Source organism: Entelurus aequoreus, linkage group LG02 (genome assembly GCF_033978785.1).
Source record: "Entelurus aequoreus isolate RoL-2023_Sb linkage group LG02, RoL_Eaeq_v1.1, whole genome shotgun sequence".
Classification (NCBI taxonomy): Eukaryota; Metazoa; Chordata; class Actinopteri; order Syngnathiformes; family Syngnathidae; genus Entelurus; species Entelurus aequoreus.
In genome coordinates this window covers 69,597,458-69,620,667 of record NC_084732.1, presented here as the reverse complement: position 1 = coordinate 69,620,667, position 23,210 = coordinate 69,597,458, and the positions used below count along the sequence as shown (strand labels likewise).

Sequence of the window (23,210 nt, the reverse complement as noted above, 5' to 3'; positions counted from 1 at the left end):
CTGTCTTCTTCTAATGGATTTTTATACAATCTTTGGCAAGCTGGGTAATGTTTGCTGTGGTCTGGAACAACATGGCACACTAACAACTATCCGAAATGCAGCCAATATTACACACAGATAATGTGTCATGCACAGAGGACATAAGTAAAGGATATTAAATGAGCTCAAATATACCTACAAATGAGGCATAATGATGCAATATGTACATACAGCTAGCCTAAATAGCATGTTAGCATTGATTAGCTTGCAGTCATGCACTGACTAAATATGCCTGATTAACACTCCAACAAGTCAATAGCATCAACAAAGCTCACCTTTGTGCATTCACGCACAGCATGAAACTTTTGGTGGACAAAATGAGACAAAGAAGGAGTGGAAGATTTTACATGTAAACAAACTGTTGCGTCACATTCCACGCTATGGTGAGTTCAAGAACCGCCGTAATTAGTAGGACAGAACAATGTTCACCAAATACTCTAATCAGTGAAGCATAAACACAAATATATTAAACAGTGGGCTTTCTAACAATTGGGAAGGTTTGTGTCATGTTTGTCCTCAAACAAAAAACATACTAAAACAAAAAAAATATTTTTCCTCCATCTTTTTCCATTTTCAATCCTTTTTTAAAAATTCTCCAGGGAGCCACTAGGGCGACCCCCGGTTGAGACAATATACATATTGGAAATGTCGTAAATTTTGCTCCGCAGTCACATTTATAACCCGTTTTTTAGTTTGTCTGCAAGATGCTCGTTTGTGGAGGCGCTCCAAGATTACAATTGAAACCATGCCCCATCCTCCAGAAAAGTATTGCAACTTATATATCTTCCGGGAAGTTATGGTTTTTTTTGCTGTTGGTTTGTCTGTCTGTTAGCTAAATAACAAAAAAAAAATGATGGGCAGGTATTCATGAAACGTTTCTACTCATTTCTACTACGTTACCTTATGTTTACTTTTCTGCATGTGTGTAAAAGCTATCAGCCCCGCAGAGACAAATATAGTGTATGACCGACAAGAGTGTTCAGTCTATATATTTAATTCCGCTATAGATAGCTCAAAAAGTTACGGCTGGATTTGGTGAAACTTTCAAGAATGTCAGAAATGAGACAAGTCATTATATTTTAGGAATGTGCGGGATTATCTTATATTTACGTTACAAGCTTTAAATTTGGAGTGTGTGTGCTTACGACCCCGCCTCCACCTGCAGAGACAAATACAGTGGATAAATGACACCGTGGTGTACAGTATGTGGGTGTTGAAATTGTGTTATTTTAGTGTTTTCTTTTATTGCCAAATTTTTTTTTCCCTTTTTTTTTTAAATTAATCAATCCAACAAAATAATACACAATAATACAATAATAATACAATTCCAATTCCAAAACCAAACCAAACCAAACATTCAGAGTAGCAATCAACAGAGCAATTGAGAGGACACACAAACATGACACAAAACAATCCAAAGGCAGTCAAACAAAACTGAATAATATCAATAACGGTATCAATATTAATAAGAATTCCAACATAGCAGTGATTAGAAATCCCTCATTGACACTATCATCACAGCCATTTATAAAAAATAAAAACATTTCAAAAATGAACAATAGTGTCACAGTGGCTTACTCTTGCATCGCATCTCATAAGCTTGGCAACACATTGTGTCCAATATTTTTTATTGCTAATTTTTTATCTTTTCGTTGTTTTACTTTTGCAGCTGTATGTAGATTTGGCGCCACAGAAGTTGCAACTGGTTGCATAAGCTCAGCGCTCTTTTAATGTATTTTATGCGGTTTGTGTTATTTCACAATTCCCTCTAGTTTTCATGTGTTTTTACCTTATTTTTTGTGTACTTTTTGTATCTGCACTGCAACCACATAATTTCTCCATTGTGGGATAAAGTCTATCCTATCCACTATAGATAGCGCTTATGGGGACATTTTGATGAAACTTTTAGGAAATGTCAGAAATGGGATAAGGAACAAGTGATTACATTTTAGGGGCTGTCACTGTCTGGATTTAGGACTTTCTTACGACTGGGAGGTAGGGCCTGGCTAGTTCTCGTTCTCATTCTTGTTTACATTGACAGAGTTGACTTGCAATGATAATCTCTCGTTGTCTCTCATTGGTTGGTTTTCATGCTCTTCATGTTATGGGAGGGGGACTGAGTACGATTAAATTGTAATCTTTTTTTCTCCCTCGTCCTTGTGGCGCCCCCTATAGATTGACGCCCTGGGAAATGGTCGTTATTTATAACCACAACTGATTATAAAGAGAAACATTTTTTTTTTTTTAAATTACATTATACATACTCTACATCACAAGTGTCAAACTAAAGCAGACCTGAGCAAATTAAGGCCCGGGGGCCACATTCGGCCCGTTGAGCTTTTCAATTTGGCCCGCCGGACATTCCCAAATAATTTTTTTAGATCTTTAAGATGGAAATTGTAGCCGCCAATCTGATGTGCAGTGATGTTTTCAAATGACCGTAATTCTTCAACTATACAAAGTATTTCAATGGTTGGAACCTGCGCTTATGGATGATATAACAGTTACTATGGTAATCTAATTAGTTACTATGGTCATCTAATTAGTTACTATGGTAATCTACTTCACAGCAGCTCAGACGAGGCACCAAGCAATGTGGAGGGAAGCGTTTCCACAGACGCGGAAGGAGATTTTTACAACAAAGCTTGGTGATATATAGAATAGAATAGAATAGAATAGAAAGTACCTTATTGATCCCTGGGGGAAATTCAGCAAATATCAGATATATCAGATTGTATTTGGGTTATTTTGTACCCTCCACGTTCATATCTCACTGTTTGTTGCATTTTGTTGCGTTTCACTAGATTGTAAAATATGTCGATCGAAAGGGGGTGTGACGTTCATATTTTGTCAATATTCAGTATTTTATCCTTCATAGAAACATGTACGATTCCATTACGTTTTTTAAGGCGGTCTGTCATAACGTTTTTAGCATTCAATCAGACATTATTGTGAGGTTTTGTATTAGTGTTCCTAAAAATAGATATACTGGCCCCCAGACACATTTTTTTCTCTAAATGTGGCCCCCGAGTCAAAATAATTGCCCAGGCCTTGTAGCTGAGATAGGCTCCAGCGCTAGGGATGATGTTTGATAAGACATTATCGAGTTCGAGCCTATTATCGAATCCTCTTATCGAACCGATTCCTTATCGATTCTCTTATCGAGTCCAGATAGGTTGTTGTATATGGAAAAAAACACACAATATTTGGTTTAACAAAAGCTCACTTTTATTACATAAGAAAACAATTTAATCTAATAAATAAATAAATATTGACTGTTAAAAAAATTAAATAGAATAAATAAATATTGACTGCTAAAAAAATAAAATAAAATAAATAAATATTGACTGTTGTTACCCAAAGTATATTAAGTGGGATTTTTCAGAAAAACAAATATATACAGTAACACAAAAACAACCTGTCTCTGTGATCACTATAGGTGTATAAATAATACTATAGTGTTAAATAAAATCAGTCCCTTGGGCACAAAACTGAAAATAATACAGCTCTCCAAAAAGTGCAATTCTGCTGCTATTTGACATAACTGTTTGTTATGATGCTTTGACATTTTTGCACTTTATTTCTTTATTGAAATACAATTCTATGAAGAGAAAGGTTCTTTGCAAACGTGGTTACAATGCTAAAAAATGAAAAGTTAAAGCTAAAAAAAGAAATACACTTTATTGAGTTGACATTATTTCTTTATAGGGGGAAAGATGTTATGAGCTAGGGAATATAACAACTACACTACCCAGCATGCAACGGGAGTGACGAGCATGCGCGGTAGCCCCGAAAAGTGTTGCATATCGGCACCCGGTAGCTAAAAATGAGGTTATGAGCACGCTGTGAAAGTAAACGTCAAGAACTCAGCCAACGCGCCTCGTCTGCATTATTTATAATTAGACAGACAACACATATACAGTGTGATTTTGTTTTGTTTACAAGTAAAGAAAAACAAATGTTAAAAAAGGGAGATGGCATATATGTATGTGCTGCGGTTGCTTTAAGAACGTTGCGACAGCTGCCGTAAAGGAGGTGCGTTGCTAGCCTGGTTGCTATGTTTCAGGTTGGTCGTAAAAGTGTTCATGTGTTTTTACCCTGCTCAAATTTCTCAGTAAAGTTATTCATTGGATTATACCTTTTTGTTTTGAACTTTATTACACCTTGGAGCGCTTTTTCCCGTCCATTGTTTTCCTGCTTTCCCTATCTGCGCCTAATGACTGAGCTACATGACGCCATTTCTTGTGATGTCACACGGAGCATTTCTGGTCGGGACGGGATTCGTTCCGAGGGATTCGAATAAAGAACCAACTCTTTTTCTTTACTATAGTGGTCTCGATAACGGGTACCGGTTCTCAAAAAGGGATTCGAGTCCGAGGACTCGGTTCATTTCTTATCAAACAACCGGGAAAACCGGTTTCGAGTATCATCCCTATCCAGCGCCCCCCGCGACCCCGAAGGGAATAAGCGGTAGAAAATGGATGGATGGATGGAACTAAAGGCTTGGGAGACAGATTTGGCCCGCCATGTCATTCAATGTGGTCCGTCACATCATTTAATGTGGTCTGCAACTTAATTTAATGTGGTATGTCACATCATTTAACGTGGTCTGCAACTTAATTTAATGTGGTATGTCACATCATTTAACGTGGTCTGCAACTTCATTTAATGTGGTATGTCACATCATTTAACGTGGTCTGCAACTTCATTTAATGTGGTATGTCACATCATTTAACGTGGTCTGCAACTTCATTTAATGTGGACCGTCCAGTGGACCGTCCAGTGATGGGCAGTAGCAAAAGCTACATGTAGCTAAGCTACGTAGCTTAACTATATTTTCCAGTAGCTTGGCGGTAGCTTAGCTACTTTTTTAACGAGTAGCTTTTCCTGTAGCCTAGCTACTTTTAGACCCATGTAGAGAGGTAGTTTACATCATTTTTTGATTGATTGATTGAGACTTTTATTAGTAGGTTGCACAGTGAAGTACATATTCCGTACAATTGACCACTAAATGGTAACACCCGAATAAGTTTTTCAACTTGTTTAAGTCGGGGTCCACTTAAATTGATTCATGATACAGATATATACTATCATATATACTATCATCATAATACAGTCATCACATAAGATAATCACATTGAATTATTTACATTATTTACAATCAGGGGTGTGGAGGGGGGGGGGAGCTACAAGCTACAAAGAGAGAACATGGACTGCGAATCCAGGCCCCAAAAAATATGGAGAAAATACAATGACCTGGATGAATGAGAACACATCCATACATATGGAGAACATCCATGATGATTGGTTGGTGTCCGTACGATGAGTCAGTATTGGTTAAGGTTAGGGCTAAACATTACAGACAGGCCAATCAGAGGCAAGATAAGGCGGGTCACCGAAACTAGTAAGCAAAATCATAACAGACACGCACTCAGGTCACATGACGACGAGGGAGTCAGAGACAGAGGGACGCTTCAAGCTGACCACTCAAAAAAATAACAACATACTTGAAAATGGCAGATTAATTCTCTCTCAGATCAGAGATTTAAATTTTTCCTTTAGTGATGAAGATGATGTTCCATAGCCATATTTAGACAAATGTATGCATTTAGAGAAAACAATGCCCAAAAGTTTTTAGTTGTTTACTCTGTAAACCAAAACCATAACTGCTCTCTTCATCCAAGACGTCAAACACAAATTTAGGAACACACATTAAGGTGAGTTGGGTTCATGAAAAGTTTTACAGGACATAACCATTTACAACTGTTCCCAAACAACACATATGCCATTGTTTTTTTTTTTGTCAAGATATAGATAGATACTGTTTTTCTTTTACTGTAGGTAGAGAAAATGAATAACATTATAGGGGTGGGCCAAAGAAAAGGCAAACTAAATAAATACATACAGTGGGGTGCGTAGACCCCGAGAGGTAGTTGTAATGTGTCCCTGGCTAAATGACAGATAGTTAATAGTAATTTGTACACTCTCAGTTACATTAACATTGTCATTAGACCATTTGGCCCATAAGATATAAATGATGTTAAATGTAGCAAGTTACTTTTACCGTGTAGCTTGTAGCACAGCTTGCTACAATTCGCCGGGGATAGCTTCCCCTGTTGCTTGGCTATAATTAATTGAGAGTAATTTGTAGCGTAGCTTACTACATTAATGTTAATACGCTTACAACGTTATGCAGAGGTATCTTGATAACAATTTTATAGACAAATATACTAGTTATAGTCACCGTGGAGAGTGGTGGGGGTGAGGGGTGGGGGTGCACAAAATATTTTCTTCTTCCGAGGAGGGGCGCAACAGAAAATATTTGAGGAGCACTGACTCATTGTGATCCCTCACGCCATTTAATGTGGTACACCATGTCATTTAATGTGGCCTGTCACTTCATTTAATGTGGCCAGCCATATCATTTAATGTGGTCTGCCCTGTCATTTAACGTCGTTTGCCACATCATTTAATGTGGCCAGCCATATCATTTAATGTGGTCCGCCATCTCATTTAACCTGGTCTACAACATCATTTAATGTGGCCAGCCATATAATTTATTGTGGTCCGCCATGACATACAGTGTGGTCTGTCACTTCATTTAACGTGGCCAGCCATATAATTTAATGTGGCCCTGTCATTTAACGTCGTCTGCCACATCATCTGTGGCCAGCCATATCATTTAATGTGATCCGCCCTGTCATTTAATGTGGTCTGCCACGACATTTAATGTGGCTAGCCATATCATTTATTGTGGTCCGCCCTGTCATCTAATGTGGTCTGCCACAACATTTAATGTGGCTAGCCATATCATTTATTGTGGTCCGCCCTGTCATTTAATGTGGTCTGCCACAACATTTAATGTGGCTAGCCATATCATTTATTGTGGTCCGCCCTGTCATTTAATGTGGTCTGCCACAACATTTAATGTGGCCAGCCATACCATTAAGTGGTCCGCCCTGTCATTTAACGTCGTCTGCCACATCATTTAATGTGGTCAACCATATCATTTAATGTGGTCTGCCCTGTCATTTAACGTGGCCAGCCATATCATTTAATGTGTTACGCCCTGTCATTGAACATTGTCTGCCACATCATTTGATGTGGCCAGCCATATCATTTAAAGTGGTTGGCCCTGTCATTTAACGTGGTCTGCCACATAATTTAATTTGGCCAGCCATATCATTTAATGTGTTACGCCCTGTCATTTAACATTGTCTGCCACATCATTTGATGTGGCCAACCATATCATTTAAAGTGGTCCGCCCTGTCATTTAATGTGGTCTGCCACATCATTTAAGTGGCCAGCCAAATCATTTAACGTGGTCCGCTATGCCAATCAGTGTAGTCTGTCACTTCATTTGATGTGGCCAGCCATATCATTTAAAGTGGTCTGCCCTGTCATTTAATGTGGTCTGCCACATCATTTAATGTGGCCAGCCATATAATTTATTGTGGTCCGCCATCTCATTTAACCTGGTCTACCACGATCATTTAATGTGGCCAGCCATATCATTTATTGTGGTTCGCCATGTCATTCAGTGTAGTCTGTCATTTCAATTGATGTGGCCAGCCATATCATTAAAAGTGGTCTGCCCTGTCATTTAATGTGGTCTGCCACATCATTTAATGTGGCCAGCCATATCATTTATTGTGGTCTGCCATATCATTTAACCTGGTCTACCACGATCATTTAACGTGGCCAGCCCTATCATTTATTGTGGTTCGCCATGTCATTGAGTGTGGTCTGCCACATCATTTAACGTGGTTCATCACGCCATTTAAAGTGGTCTGTCACTCAGTTTAACGTGGGCCGCAATATATCATTTAATTTGGTCCGTCACGTCGTTTATTGCGGTCCGTCACATCATTTGAAGTGGCCCTCTGAGGGCAGCCATAATTGCGATGTGGCTCTCAATAAAAATAGGTTTGACACCCCTGCTCTGTAATAACATTGTTTTGAACGAGTCCTGCACTGATATCCTCATCTACCGCTTCTAACTTCTTGTCTCAAGGCTTGCATGTCACTTTCATATTGGATTAGAGGAGATGATCTGGACGTGCCCTCTAATAGTATAACTGCCAACTCATTCACTGTGATTTGACGAGGCTTCGCTGACAGCGGCCATCGTGCATGACTTGAGAAATAAGACAGAGCTCAAATCAGTGTGCAGTGTATCAATGAGTGTTTCCGGTGCGTTACCATGAGCATTTCACTGGTGACCGAGTTGGCCAAGTCAGACACGGATGAGTTGGCATCGTGGCGGCGTCCGCTCTCGTCTGGGGTGTGACCTCTGGGACTGCTCCCTGGTTTGTTACCCGGGGTCCTGGATGCAGCAGATAGAAAATACAAGCACTTAACATGCAACATTAATGCAACAACCAATACAACAAAACACATCCTTATACTAGCTTCTTGCTTTGCATGGGATGTTTTCGAAGACTAAGGCTCAGCCGATAATGTAAATAATTAAACATGCACATCGCTAACCAATTCTAATGCAGAGGAACTACAAAAGAAAAACTTTTTGAGAACAAATCAGTTTTCAATGAACACAACATAAAGTAGCAAGAAACACGTCAATAATGAATAAAGCTAAACATGTTCTAGACCAAAAATCACTTCATATTCTCTACTGCTCACCAGTATTACCATATGTGAGTTATTGTGCAGAAATATGGGGAAACAACTACAAATGTGCGCTTCATTCACTAACTGTGCTACAAAAAAGATCAATTAGAATAATACATAATGTTGGATATAGAGAACATACAAACCCTTTATTTATTACATCACAATTATTGAAATTCAACGATTTGGTGCATTTGCAAACAGCTAAAATGATGTACAAAGCAAACTATAACCTGCTACCCAAGAATGTACAACAATTCTTCTCAACAAAAGAGGAGAAATATAACTGTGGAAGTCGCTTCCTAGCAGTTCCACTGAAGACACGGCACAAGAGCCAAGCGTGCAGTTTTTAACAAAGGTTTAATCATCCAATTGTTTTAACCAAGTTCTTCTCCCCCAGAACGTGACTTTTCAGTCACGTCCGTATCCTCTCTCTCCCCTTGCTCCCGGCCGCTTACTGTTAAAGACAACAGATGATTAGATTAACACGTACCACCTGTGAAATCTAATCACCTGCCAGCTGTGTCTCGCCGTCAGCACATGCCCCGCCCCTGCCCGATGGTGCTCGTCCTCAGCACCCTGGACAGCGGCGGTGACTTTTGCTCCTGCAGGCAGCGCTGACTACACCTACCCCCACAATAACTTTACAGGGAAATCTAATTTAAAACATTTGTATGCTCGTACAACACCTAAAACCTTTAGTATATCAGTATGTGGAATTAAATTATGAAATGGATTAACCAAATAAATTAAACAAAGCACCAATATGATTCAGTTTAAAAGACTGTTCAAACTACAAGTGTTCACAAAGTACACTGAACAAGAATTATGATGAACATCTTGAACCCTTTTTTTCCCCTTTTTTTTATTGAGACAAAGATTATTTATGTATTTAATATTTGTATGCTTAATATGGTATATTATATATTTATTATTTATTTGTTCACTGTTCTGTTACAGAGTACAAGGAAATTGGATAAAATTGCTATGGTATGAAAAGGGGTAGGATTAAATAAGCTCTGCTTCTTCCTACTCCTTTTCGGACGTGCTGTAATGAAACAACTGGAATTGTGTGATGCATTACATTGTATCGTATGCATGTTCCAAATAAACTGAAACTGAACTGAACTGAACTGAATAACAGTTTGACTGCAGCAAAGCAAAACCTATTTTTGTTGATTTTAGTGCAAGGGTTTATGTTGTAATAGAACATTGTATTTCTAACACAAATCCCATGATTTTAAAAGAACAGGAAGAAGTCAGTTTGGGTGAAAGCTGAAGGAGATGTTGAAGGCCTTCAAGGCTGAACAATTGAAAATATAACTCAAGGTTTTGAAAAAGACTTCAAAAGGCAAAGCCGATACATCTGGTGGCAATCTCTACCTTAGACATCAGCGTACCTCAGTTCAATAAACATTGTGGAGAATGCATATAAGTTTAAGAGTTCTTTCTTTATTCATAGTCATGTTTAAAGCAGCTAGTGTTTTTCCATTTGTACTCTTTCTATTTTTCATCTTACGTCCGCAAGTAAACTATGTGTGTTACCTTGAAGGCTTGCACTGTAGGAGTTGGAGTACTCCCTTTTGTCTTATCTGTAGTAGAACAATGAGGCTGTGTTCCTTTCTGGACAGGTGGGGGCTTTCTTCGTGTGCATGAAGTTGGCTCTTCCGTTTGAATGTTAGACCAATTCGAGAAGCCGGTATGAATTTATTGGTCTGGGCTGGTCTACTGAAGCTTCAGTAAAACATGATAATATTCCTATTCTGTCTTGATGGTCCTTCTTACTCTGCATATATGTCATCTGAAAGAACTTGGGATTGACCAGTAACATTAACTCCCTGGGAGGGAAGACTGGTCAGACGCAACAATTTGGGGGCTCGTTCGGGATTCTAATGTACAATCTGTGCTCTCCACAACATCAAAGCATTACCTCCAACTTTCTTGGACAAAAAGAGAACGGAAGAAGAGACAAAGAATTTAAATCGGAAACGGAAATCATTTTTACACTTATTAGACTCTTTTTTTTACATTTGTGTGACAGGTAGTAACATCAAGCTAGTACAAAATACAATAGTACCTCAACTTAAGAGTGTTTTGAGATAAAAACCACCTTTCAGCTTATAGCTATGCTTTAAGTTGCAGGCAGAAATTTGAGTCACCGGCATCCCCGCCATAGCAAATGTCACAGTGAACGCCGTCATCCGGTCAAAACATCCGGTCTTACTCGCTAGCATTAGCTTATAACTAGAGCTCACCATCAATTTGTTTTTCTAAGCATAGGAGGGAAGAAACATGACCGAGCGTGTCGCCAACTTGAGCGCATCACTGCAAGCCTACACCATACTAAAGCAGAATGAGTTGATAACGCCAGCCAAGGACGTTAAAGTAATATCTAAACGGAAGATATTTATTAGGGCTGTGAATCTTTGGGTGTCCCACGATTCGATTCAATATCGATTTTTGGGGTCACGATTCGATTCAAAATCGATTTTTTTTCAATTCAACACGATTCTCGATTTAAAAACGATTTTTTCCCGATTCAAAACGATTCTCTATTCATTCAATACATAGTATTTCAGCAGGATCTACCCCAGTCTGCTGACATGCAAGCAGAGTAGTATATTTTTGTAAAAAGCTTTTATAATTGTAAAGGACAATGTTTTATCAACTGATTGCAATAATGTAAATTTGTTTTAACTATTAAATGAACCAAAAATATGACTTATTTTATCTTTGTGTAAATATTGGACACTGTGTGTTGTCAAGCTTATGAGATGCGATGCAAGTGTAAGCCACTGTGACACTATTGTTCTTTTTTTTTTAATTTTTATAAATGTCTAATGATAATGTCAATGAGGGATTTTTAATCACTGCTATGTTGAAATTGTAACTAATATCGATACTATTGTTTATAATATTCATTTTTGTTTCACTACTTTTGGTTTGTTCTGTGTCGTGTTTGTGTCTCCTCTCAATTGCTCTGTTTATTGCAGTTCTGAGTGTTGCTGGGTCGGGTTTGGTTTTGGAATTGGATTGCATTGTTATGGTATTGCTGTGTATTGTTTTGTTGGATTGATTCATTTTTAATTGTTTTTTTAGATTTTTAAAAAATGAGAATCGATACTGAATCACACAACGTGAAAATCGCGATTCGAATTCGAAACGATTTTTTCCCACACCCCTACTATTTATCCATTAGAAACTGTAAAAAAGCTGCTGATGGTGTGTTTGTCGTAGAAGTCCACTCTCCAAGGTAAATGCTGCACATTATTATTACTTTATAGAACTATAGTAGTAAACTTGTAAGTAGTACATTCTACTGTATCGTTTTAATACAATATTTCTCATCTAAATGTGTGTTTTTCATTTATACATGTTAACATTGTGCTGTTTTGGGAGCCAAGCACCAATGAAATTGAATTCAGTTAATTTCAAAATAGTTAATAATGATTTTAAATAAGGCGGTTTGCACCACTTTTCAATTGCACACACAGTCTTAGTAGATAGCACGCAACACACCCACTAATGGTTGATGCAGTTTTATAGTTTGCACATGCTGTTTAGCGCCTGGTATCTGAATCTTAGTAGATCAGGCGTAGTGTGCGTGTTGCCTGTGATCTACTAACACTGCGTGTTTAATTGAAAAGTGGTGCAGACCGCCTTACTTATTTATTTATTTATTTTTTTCTTCTTAATGTCCTGCCCAGCTTCTCAGGCAAATCATATAGTAGATGTAGATGCCCATATCGGCTGTTCAGATTTACTTTACAAAAGAGAAGTGTAGGATACTTCTCTTGTTGCCTTATTTGTATTTTGACTTTATTAAATGTATTTATATTATCATTTGGAGCAGCCGGGCCGGAGCAGGAGGGGATAGAAAGAGAAAAAAAGGAAGACAGAGGGGGCAATTGTGGGGACAAGAGGGGAATTAGACAGAGAGACAAAAACAACAACAGCAAACACAACAACAACAACAACAACAGAGCAACATCAGCAAATACGACATGTACAAATATGATGGTAAAAGTAATAGAAAATAAGCAGTTAGCGGAAATAAAAAATAATACAGAAATGACAATGGGCATTATTACACTAAAAATGGAGCAATATGAATACCAATAGAAATAGTGCTATTGATAATAAACAATACCAATACTTTATCTTTATTATCAACAATACAATTGTTCAAATGCAACAATACATATACGTAATGATAACTTGAGATACTAAAGAATGCAGAAAAATGGAGGGGAAGAAAGAGAAGCAACCTACATTAACCTTGTAGATTGTTATAGTAACAATAGGTTAAGCTTTGTCAGTGTGCCATGTGTTATACCCAGTTTACCCTAGGGCAACAACGTTAATATATGTTTGATGAAACGTGATTATGTGCATGAGTGTATGTGTGCATATGTACTTGTATATGTACAGTATGTGTATATGTGTGCTTGTACAGTGAATGTATATGTAGAGTATGTGTATATGTGTGTTTGTACAGTGAATGTATATGTATAGAATGTGTATGTGTGTGTTTGTACAGTGAATGTATATGTACAGTATGTGTATACAGTATGTGTATTTGTACAGTGAATGTATATGTACAGTATGTGTGTATGTGTGTTTGTACAGTGAATGTATATGTACAGTATATGTATGTATGTATGTGTTTGTACAGTGAATGTATATGTACAGTATGTGTGTGTTTGTACAGTGAGTGTATATGTACAGTAGGTGTATATGTATGTTTTTACAGTGAATGTATATGTACAGTATGTGTATACAGTATGTTTGTATAATGAGCGTGCGTGTGGATGTACGAACTTTGAGTGTGTAAATATGTACTGTATTTGTATATGTATTTGGGAGCGTAGGTATCTATGTATGTGTGTATGTATGTGTGTGAGTATATGTGAATTTGCATGTACAATACATTTGACTCCCAGTGTGTGCGGGAGCCAGAGTACGGCCCCAGCCTCCCCGAGAGCCCATCCCACAAACAGTAGGTGTGGTGCCCAGGGAACCAGGGACCACCGCCCCCACGCATCCAAGCCGGACAGCGACAGGAACCCCAGAGCCTGGCCCACCGCGCCGCCCACAAGGGCCAGCAGCAGGCCGCAGACAGACGCACCCAGCAGAGGACAAGGCACGAGAAAAGCAGGGGGGCAGCCAGACCCCAAGCCAGCGAGAGACCACACCCCACACGGACAGAAAGGCGGGACGCCCCGCCCGAGGGGCCCGGAGACCCCCCGCAACCGGACGGGAAGACCGCCCCTGCCCCACCGGCAACCGGGCCCCCACGAGCCCCCCCACCCCCCACCCCCCACCCCCGAAGAGCGCGGCGAGGCCAGCCCACGGCCACCCCACCCAAGCCGGCCGCCACAGGACCACCCAGCACGGGGCCACGGGAACCACCCACCCCACCCGCAGGGTCCCCAACGATGGAGATGGAACAACCAGCAACCGCCCCACCGAGTCCCCCTCTGAGGTAGAGGAAAATAAATAAATAAAATAAATAAATAAATAATAATAATAATAATAATATTAATAAAATATATTAAAAAAATACGAATAAATAAATAATTAAATCTATTTAAAAAAAAGAAAAAAAGAATTAAAAGAAGATCACAGACATGCTGACACACAAGGTCGCTACCCCAACAACTGGCCGACTCGCAGCACCTTGGAATAACCTGCAGCACCAAGCTACCACAGTAGACGCAGGGACCAGACCCAGCAGGCCCCAACCAAGACGGGCCCCCGGAAGGGATGGACGGTGGGACCCAGGAGCTCCAGACACGCAGTCCGGATGCAGTAGCCTGAGGCGCCGACCCCCACCCGACAGGCAGGCCCAGAACGTACCCCCAGAAATATACATACATATCTATATACATACACATACACATGTACACGTACACACACATACACATACATACACATACACATTATTATACATACGTACATACATACATACACACACACACACACATACACATACATATACACAGTTTGTCAGCCCCGACAACCACCACGCACGCGCGCTGCCACCAGTCACAACATCAGCCACCCCCATGCACCAGACCCAGCAGCCACGGGCGCCCACACCACAAACAAACGGCAGCAGAAACGGCAGCAGAAACAGCAGCCACAACACCCCCAGACAGCCAGCACCACCCAATCAAATCAAAGCGATAAAAAAAAACCGCGACCGGCAACCAGACGCCAACAGGATCACGGAGACCAGCCAGCACCAGCCCGCCAGCAAGCCCAAACGCCAACACGCAAACAAGAGACACCAACACCCCCCCCACACCAAAAGACCCCACCACCCCAACCCAAACCCACACAAACACACCACCGCCCAAACAACCGAGACACAGCATCCAGACCAGACACGGGCGCCGCGCCGCCACCACATCAAGTCGCCAACAGAGATCCCACAGCGCAAGGTCGGGCCACACGGGCACGGACCCCACCCAACAGGAAGCGAGACCCGCGCGACGCCACGCACAAATAAATAATAAGATTAAACAAAAATAATAATAATAATTTAAAAAAATAAAAAAATAAAAATGAATAATAATAATAAAATAAAATAAAATACAAATTAAATTAAAAATAACAAATAAAAATAAAATAAAATAAGGTAAGTAAATAATAAAAATTATTATTAAAACAGACCGCCTTACTTAAATGAGGATTTTGAGTGCATACGGGGCTTTTACCATGGAGACATTTGATCATTTTCTGCACATTCATGTTGTCATGCTCCTACCTGTGTGCGATGTGTTGAACTGCAACACACATCTATAATATGTAACATCTTTTCTGAATCGCAATGTCAACAACAAAATTATTTGCACACTGACAATTCTTCGTCATTCGTCATTCGTGTGTCTGGAATGACTAATGAAAAATACAAAATGCACAATGAAAAATTTATTTTTGTAGAGGCATTTTATAGTGATATATTTCCGAAAAAAACAAAAACGAACGACATTAAAATAAAAAAATAAAAAACGTCAGCAGACATCAAAACACATCAATTTAATTTGTTTTAATCAGCTCCTTAAGTCATCCAGTAGCAATACAATTATAAAAGGAAATTGCTGAATAGATGATATGTTTAATAATGTGCTAAATAAAATGCAAAGAAGTGCTCACAAAACAGTGATCAGTGTTGATGAATCACTTTGCACGTGCTAAATAATTACATTAGCATTTTTTCCTTTTATTATTGTGGGCGTTTTGATGATCAGCATATATTCTGCATATTAATGAAGATAGAGACGCAACAAATAGATTGCACACCTTAGAGTGGTGAGGACGGCGGAAAAGATCATCAGGACTCCTCTTCCTCCTATGCAGGAGATCACAAAAAGCCGCTGCCTGACCAGGGCTCAGAAAATCTGCAGAGACTCCTCCCACCCCCACCAAGAACTGTTTTCACTGCTGGACTCTAGAAAGAGGTTCCGCAGCCTCCGAAGCAGAACTTCCAGGTTCTGTAACAGCTTCTTCCCTCAGGCCGTAAGACTCTTGAACGCATCATAATAATCCCCTCAATTCCCCCCCAAAATGGATTAACTCGCTGGAATATAAAGACAATATAACATACATCCATAAACTTGGATGCATATGCAAAACTGCAATATATTTATCTGTACAGTAATCTATTTATTTATATCTGCACCTTATTGCTTTTTTATCCTGCACTACCATGAGCTAATGCAACAACATTTTGTTCTTATCTGTACTGTAAAGTTCAAATTTGAATGACAATAAAAAGGAAATCTAAATCCAAGTCTAAGTCTAAGTCTTATTCTGCTCACTAACAGACGCAATCCACTTTTCTTACGTTTAGTCGACCTGCTTTGCCTGTGCTATCAATTTTGCACGGGTTTTAGTACACGCAAACCTTTAGTAAATCAGACCCAAAATCTTTTGTTGCACATAAAAGTCGCTTACCTGATCTAAACTCTTAAGGTGGCAGCCGCAAAGTTTGCCAAGCTGACTGATATATGTGTGGAGACAGATGCTGTAACACCGTCGCACCATTTCAGGACGTGGGTGCTGTTCATGCCCCTGAAGGGCGAGTGAGAGGGACAACAGGACCACTCTGTGACAGACGGAGAGCGACAGGGCCAAAATATGCACTAAAGACCCTTGCCTGACATTCTCTTAAATAAGACTGGCAATCGCTTGTGTAACTTCGGGCTTACATGTGTACATGTTTGTGCATTGCAATGTTTAAGTCGACTGACTCACGTCGACCCAAGCGGTTGTCGACATAATCGAAAATAACTGTTGCATTGACATTTGCCAGAGACATGAAGAGAATGGGCGCTAACTAGTGTTAGGCGATACGGCTTAAAATTTGATAACAATATACATCACAATATATTCTTTGGGATACAAGTTATAATAGAACCAATTTTTAAACAGGTTACAGGTCATTCCCACCTTTTGCTCCCTGCATCTGTACGATGATTCCACCTTATTCCAAAAATCCCGTAATGTAGGGTAATTGGAGCCCTTCAATAAATGGATACAAGCAAAGAAACGGGATACATTTTCCTCTGCATTTGTAATTGTGCATTTTCTCAAGCCCCTACAGCCAGGTGGAGTCGCTGTTCTGTGAGTGGCAGCTTTTTCCAACAGTGCTTTTCCATCCATCCATTTTTCTACGGCTTTTTCCCTTTCTTGTTCGCGGGGGGTGCTGGAGCCTATCTCAGCTGCACACGGGCGGAAGGCGGGGTACACCCTGGACAAGTCGCCACCTCATCGCAGGGCCAACACATATAGACAGACAACATTCACACATTCATTAACTAGGGCCAATTTAGTGTTTTTTAGTTTATTTAAATGTACAACTGCATTATAAACCATACTAGATGGTCTGTAATCATCTTTTTTTGTTTTAGATGTTTCTCACCTTTTTTGTAAGGGGCACTGCAAGTTGGCAGACCCGTCAGCGATCCTGTTCTGTCTCCCTGTAATGTTTGTCTGCTCTTGAATGGGATTAAGCTGAACATCTTAATTTCCCCTCGGGGATGTTCAAATAATTATGTGTAAGTTATCACAGAACCTTAATATGCTTAAAGTCTGTTGCTATAGTTATTAGGTATTGTGCTCAAGCTGTACTTTTTCTATCTGTGCAAGGACAAAACTTCTTGTCTGAGGGGTGGCCTCAGCCGCAGATGTTATCTTTGTTTTAGCCTGCTAACAGCCAAGGGCTTCAAGGACCTCAACGAAGATAAGACGACAGCACGCAGATGAAGCAGAGACAAGGCGAAATCACAAGGCCCCCAGCACATTCCGTCACGTATTGTGCGTACTGGAGCTGCTTTGCATGATATGTGCGACCACTCCTTTTAGAGACCGCCTCAGTGACGTTGACTGTGGAACTCCTGAATAAATAGAGGGACGAGGGAGCTGTACCTTTGAGCGTAGGACGAGACTGTGACTAAGTGTGCAGCTCCATGCTTTCTCCCCTTGAGCTAAATTGAACTCTGTCTCTGCATGATTCCTTGCTTCTTGTCTGATTAATAGATGTCATCAGTGTTTGAACCTGACAGGGATTAATAAAGTACTTCTGATTTTGATTCTGGAATAGATTGAATTTCCATTACTAGTATTGTTAGCCACCTATTGCTAGTGTTTATTTACAATTTAGGATGCACGTGTGCTTTTCTAACATAGGGATTGTGAATAACAGGAAAAATAAATGAAAATGTGCAGATACCCTTTAATTTCAATGTGATAAAGATGTCAACAGTCAGTGGTCCAACAGTTCTGCAGTCCAAGTGCTGCATCCACAGTAGAGAGCCATGAAATATATATCTCAACTGAACAATAGATGACTTTGGCCATCTTAAGTCTGCACTCCAGGATGAAAAAAAAATAGCTTGGGGGAAAGTAGGGCGAATGTGCACTTCACCATTGGTCAGCTCACCAGGGTATCAGCATGAGCACACTAGTGAGCTCTTCCACAGCTTTTAAGTTTGTACTCAACTCAAGTATTTGGGGAATAACAGTACTGTATATGGTTTTATCTTGACAGCAATGTTTTATACATACAAATGATTAAAAAACAAACATTTTCCAAATAAGAGATGGCAAAGTGGATCATAAATAGCTAGGGGCTTGGGTTGAAAACAGATCTGTTGGTAAAAGTAAACAAACTGCAGTTGAGCAAACACAACTCAACAAACATTTACGTTTATAGCTGAGAGAGAAATTCACGGGTGAAAGGAGTCCGGCTAAAGCCCAGGAAACAGAACAGTCCAGATTTAGTTTAGGTGAACATTTCAATGTTCTAAAGTGGAGAAAAGGAAGCAACTTGCCATGTTAAGTTAGGCCGGACAAATCGGAGGAAGCTGGGGAAGGAGGGTTTTCATGATGGACGTAGGTCGCACCGCAAGGAGACAAGTAAAAGAGTAACACAGAGGAGACGACGCTGACCCAGTGAAGAGGAGAAACAATTTATTCGTCACGCTGCGTTTCTGCACTGTGAGTTGCAGGTCAGAGCAGCTAAAAAGCAGCTCAGAGTGAATTCCAAACACAACGTCGTCTGTTTCAGACATTTGTCAAATACACAATGTATCAGCTGGTCGACTAACTAGTCCAGGGGTGGGCAATTCATTTTTACCGGGGGCCGCATGAGCAACCCGAGCACTGCTGGAGGGCCACATCGACAATATTTCAATTAAATTTTGCTCAATATTATTTTTGATATACACCGTAAGATAAATAATAATAATAATAATAATAATAATAATAATTAATACTAATAGTAATACTTCAACATAGTGTGTGTAACAGCATTCCATGACTAATATAAATAAATTAACATTAATAATAAATGACAGTAAAATAAGCACACGTATGACTGAGGAGTCATAGTGTAACTTTGTGTGGTGTTTGAGTTGTCCGACTTTTTGTGTGGCCGTAAACGCACCAGTAGTTTAGTGCTATGCGTGTTGGTGACAGATGACAAGTTGGTTTTGGCCTGGTTTGTACGGCAGAAAATGACTAGTTTTTCGAGATAGAATTGTTTTACTCATGTTTTTGGTGTGGTTATGTCCGAATATAAACAGTTTTGCTCAATAAAGTGATCAATATAATTCTTGTCCTCGAAGCATCTTGATAGACGTTACAATAATTCAGGGGTCACCAACCTTTTTCAAACCAAGAGCTACTTCTTGGGTACTGATTAATGCGAAGGGCTACCAGTTTGATACACACTTAAATAAATTGCCAGAAATAGCCAATTTGCTCAATTTACCTTTAACTCTATGTTATTATTAATAATTAATGATATTTATCTTTGTGGAAACACTGATCATCTTAATGATTTCTCACAATAAATATATATAGAAACAGATAAATATCAATATGCAACACTTTATTTTTATATTTTCTCTAAGTGCACATTTTTCAAATTGAATATTTTCAAATGATCACTTCTAAGACAGTCTTGTGAAATCACAATATCCCATTTTAACTAGCTAGCCACTAACATTTTTTTTTAACAAATCATGAATTACTTTGCACCATGTTTGTACAAATAATAACTCATGTAAAATACAAAAGTCAACTCTCAAATTTTTAAATAAATCATGTCACACTTTGAACTGGACACCAAATCTGTTATCTGTTTCTTTGTCAGTTAGTGAAGACCAAGTCTTTAAAATATTTTCTTGGATTTTCAAATTCTATTTGAGTTTTGTCTCTCTTACAATTAAAAATGTCGAGCAAAGCGAGACCAGCTTGCTAGTAAATAAATACAATTTAAAAAATAGAGGCAGCTCACTAGTAAGTGCTGCTATTTGAGCTATTTTTAGAACAGGCCAGCGGGCTACTCATCTGGTCCTTACGGGCTACCTGGTGCCCGCGGGCACCGCGTTGGTGACCCCTGCAATAATTGAACGGTGTTCAATTGAACGGTGTTGACGAACACCGTTAGGGCCGCTTGTTGTCACTGTCACTCAAAGTTGCATTGCAAAATTACATAGAATAAATATGTTTATTTTGTTTAGAATTCAGATGGGATTTGATTTGGTGCGCGGCATATATTTGCTGTGCGCAGCAGACGCTTGAGCAGTGCGCAATTGTGCAGGCACGCACCTTAGAGGGAACGTTGCTTTGCAGTCAATGTCTTGTTGGAAACACGCCATTCGTCATCAACTTTTCTCTTTTTAGCGTCTCGGGTGTAAACCGTGCATCACTTGTCGCTGCATGTGCACCTTCACTCGCAGGTTACACACGGACACACGCCCATAAATAATACTTTTCAAAATAAAAGCAGCACAGTTGTATTGCGCGCACGACATAGATGTTTTTTCAACTTTATTTTGTAATTTATAATTGGCCCCACGCGGGCCGGACAGGGACGCACAAAGGGCCAGATGCGGCCCGCGGGCCGCAGAATGCCCAGGTCTGAACTAGTCCATCCTCATTGATTCATTTTTGAGTGGTACTTTGTAGGATTTATTAAAAAATTGGGCACGCATGTATTAATACTATCTAATACAAAGTGTATTAAATATACAAAGACAAGTAGACAAGTACTATTATACTCCAGTGATAATTTCAACCTAAAATTAGGTGAGTGGGACTGGTCCCCTGTGCTCACGAGCAACCTGGTCGATGAAGCTTGGGATCGCTTCAAAACAGCGTTCCTAACGATACTGAATGGCATGGCTCCCGTGAAAACAGTCAGGATCAAAGCCCGCTCTGAACCTTGGATGAATCCAGACCTATTAGCTGCCATAAAAGACAGAGACAGAAAATACTCCAAATACCAAAAGTGAAAAACCGAAGTAGATAAACAACCCAATAATAACCTCAAATCACTCCTTTCAACACTCAAAAAGCAATGCAATAAATTAAGAAATAAGACAACCAACCTGACTAAATCCTTAAAAAAAAATTACATTACCGACAAAATAGAGGAAAACACTAATAAGCCACGTGAGCTCTGGAAAATCTTCAACAACCAGCTTCCTGGTTGCAGCCAGAAACTTAAAACCAGACTCACCAACATCAACATCAAGGAGAGTGACTCCCTCATTACAGACAAAATGGAGGTAGTAAGCAGATTTAACACCTTTTTCACCAGCATAGCTACAACTCTAGTCAACAAGCTGTCCCACCACTCTGGTCGCTTTGGTGTAGAACACATTAAAGCCTTCTACAGAAAGCTAGGAGTATCCAACAACGATTTCAAATTAGAAATGGTCTCAGCTGACGAGGTGCTTAAAAAATTGAGCGCGCTCCACCCAAACAAGGCCACCGGCCTTGATAATATCCCCTCCAGATTCCTCAGGGACTCGGCCACCACCATTGCCCTAATCATCACGCACATAATAAACCTCTCATTTACACAAGGCCAAGTACCAAAAGATTTCAAAATAGCAAGACTAACTCCCCTCTTTAAAAAAGGAAGCAAATTAGAACCTGGCAACTACCGACCTGTTTCTATTCTCAGTTCCATTTCAAAAGTAATGGAAAAAATTGTTTATGAACAGGTCGATACATACCTTGCCACTAATAAACTCATGTACAAATTCCAATCGGGCTTCAGAACTAACCACTCCACTGACACATGCCTTCTCTATCTGACCGACCACATCAAACATGAGGTGGACGCGGGCAAATACTGCGGCATGGTCATGCTGGACCTTCAGAAGGCCTTTGACACCGTTAAACACGTTATACTGTTGGATAAGCTCAAAGCAATCGGATTTGATAAAACCTCATCGAGCTGGATGCAATCTTACTTGGAGGGGAGGAAACAGGTGGTAGAGGTGAACGGCACCGTGTCCCCCCCCCCTCTCAGTAAGCTGTGGAGTCCCCCAAGGCAGTATATTAGGGCCTTTACTGTTCCTAATATACATAAACGACATGTCATCAGCATGCGACTGTGAATTGTTTTTGTTTGCGGATGACTCGGCCCTGCTGGTATCCGGCAAGGACAAGTCACAGGTGGAGAAAATCCTCAGTGCTGAACTCTTTAGAATTTGCACCTGGCTCGCTGACAACAAGCTATCTATCCATACACTTGGTTAAAACGGAATCCATCCTATTTGGGTCCCACATCAACCTTAAGAAAGTCAGTGACTTCACTATTAAAGTGGGTGACATTGTTATCACCAGGAAAGATGAGGTCACCTACCTAGGTTCCATTCTAAAGGCTAATCTTTCCAGTGACAAAATGGCAACCAAGGTAATCAAAAAGGTCAACCAACGAACAAGATTTCTCTATAGAATCTCCTCTCTGGTCAACAAAAGCACCATGAAGATTCTAGCGGGAACTCTCATTCAACCCTTTTTCGATTACGCATGCACCTCCTGGTACCCTAGCACCTCCAAAACCCTCAAATCTAGACTCCAAACATCCCAGAACAAGCTAGTCAGATTACTTCTAGACCTCCACCCCAGATCACACCTCACTCCTACCCACTTCTCCAAAGTGGGCTGGCTCAGGGTGGAGGAAAAAGTAAAAAAACTTGCACTGAGCCTAGTCTATAAAATCCGCTAC

At 39.9% G+C, this 23,210-nt stretch overlaps 1 protein-coding gene across 4 annotated transcripts in view; it reads right to left on the bottom strand.

Moving 5' to 3' along the window:
* LOC133638605 (synaptotagmin-7-like) overlaps window positions 1-23,210 on the bottom strand; it is a 452,289-nt gene that overhangs the window by 29,950 nt on the left and 399,129 nt on the right. For all 4 annotated transcript variants that reach the window (XM_062031397.1, XM_062031416.1, XM_062031405.1 and 1 more), the window contains one exon: window positions 8,243-8,366. In XM_062031397.1, coding sequence (XP_061887381.1) covers window positions 8,243-8,366 — 124 coding nt within the window. The remainder of the gene's footprint in view (window positions 1-8,242; window positions 8,367-23,210) is intronic.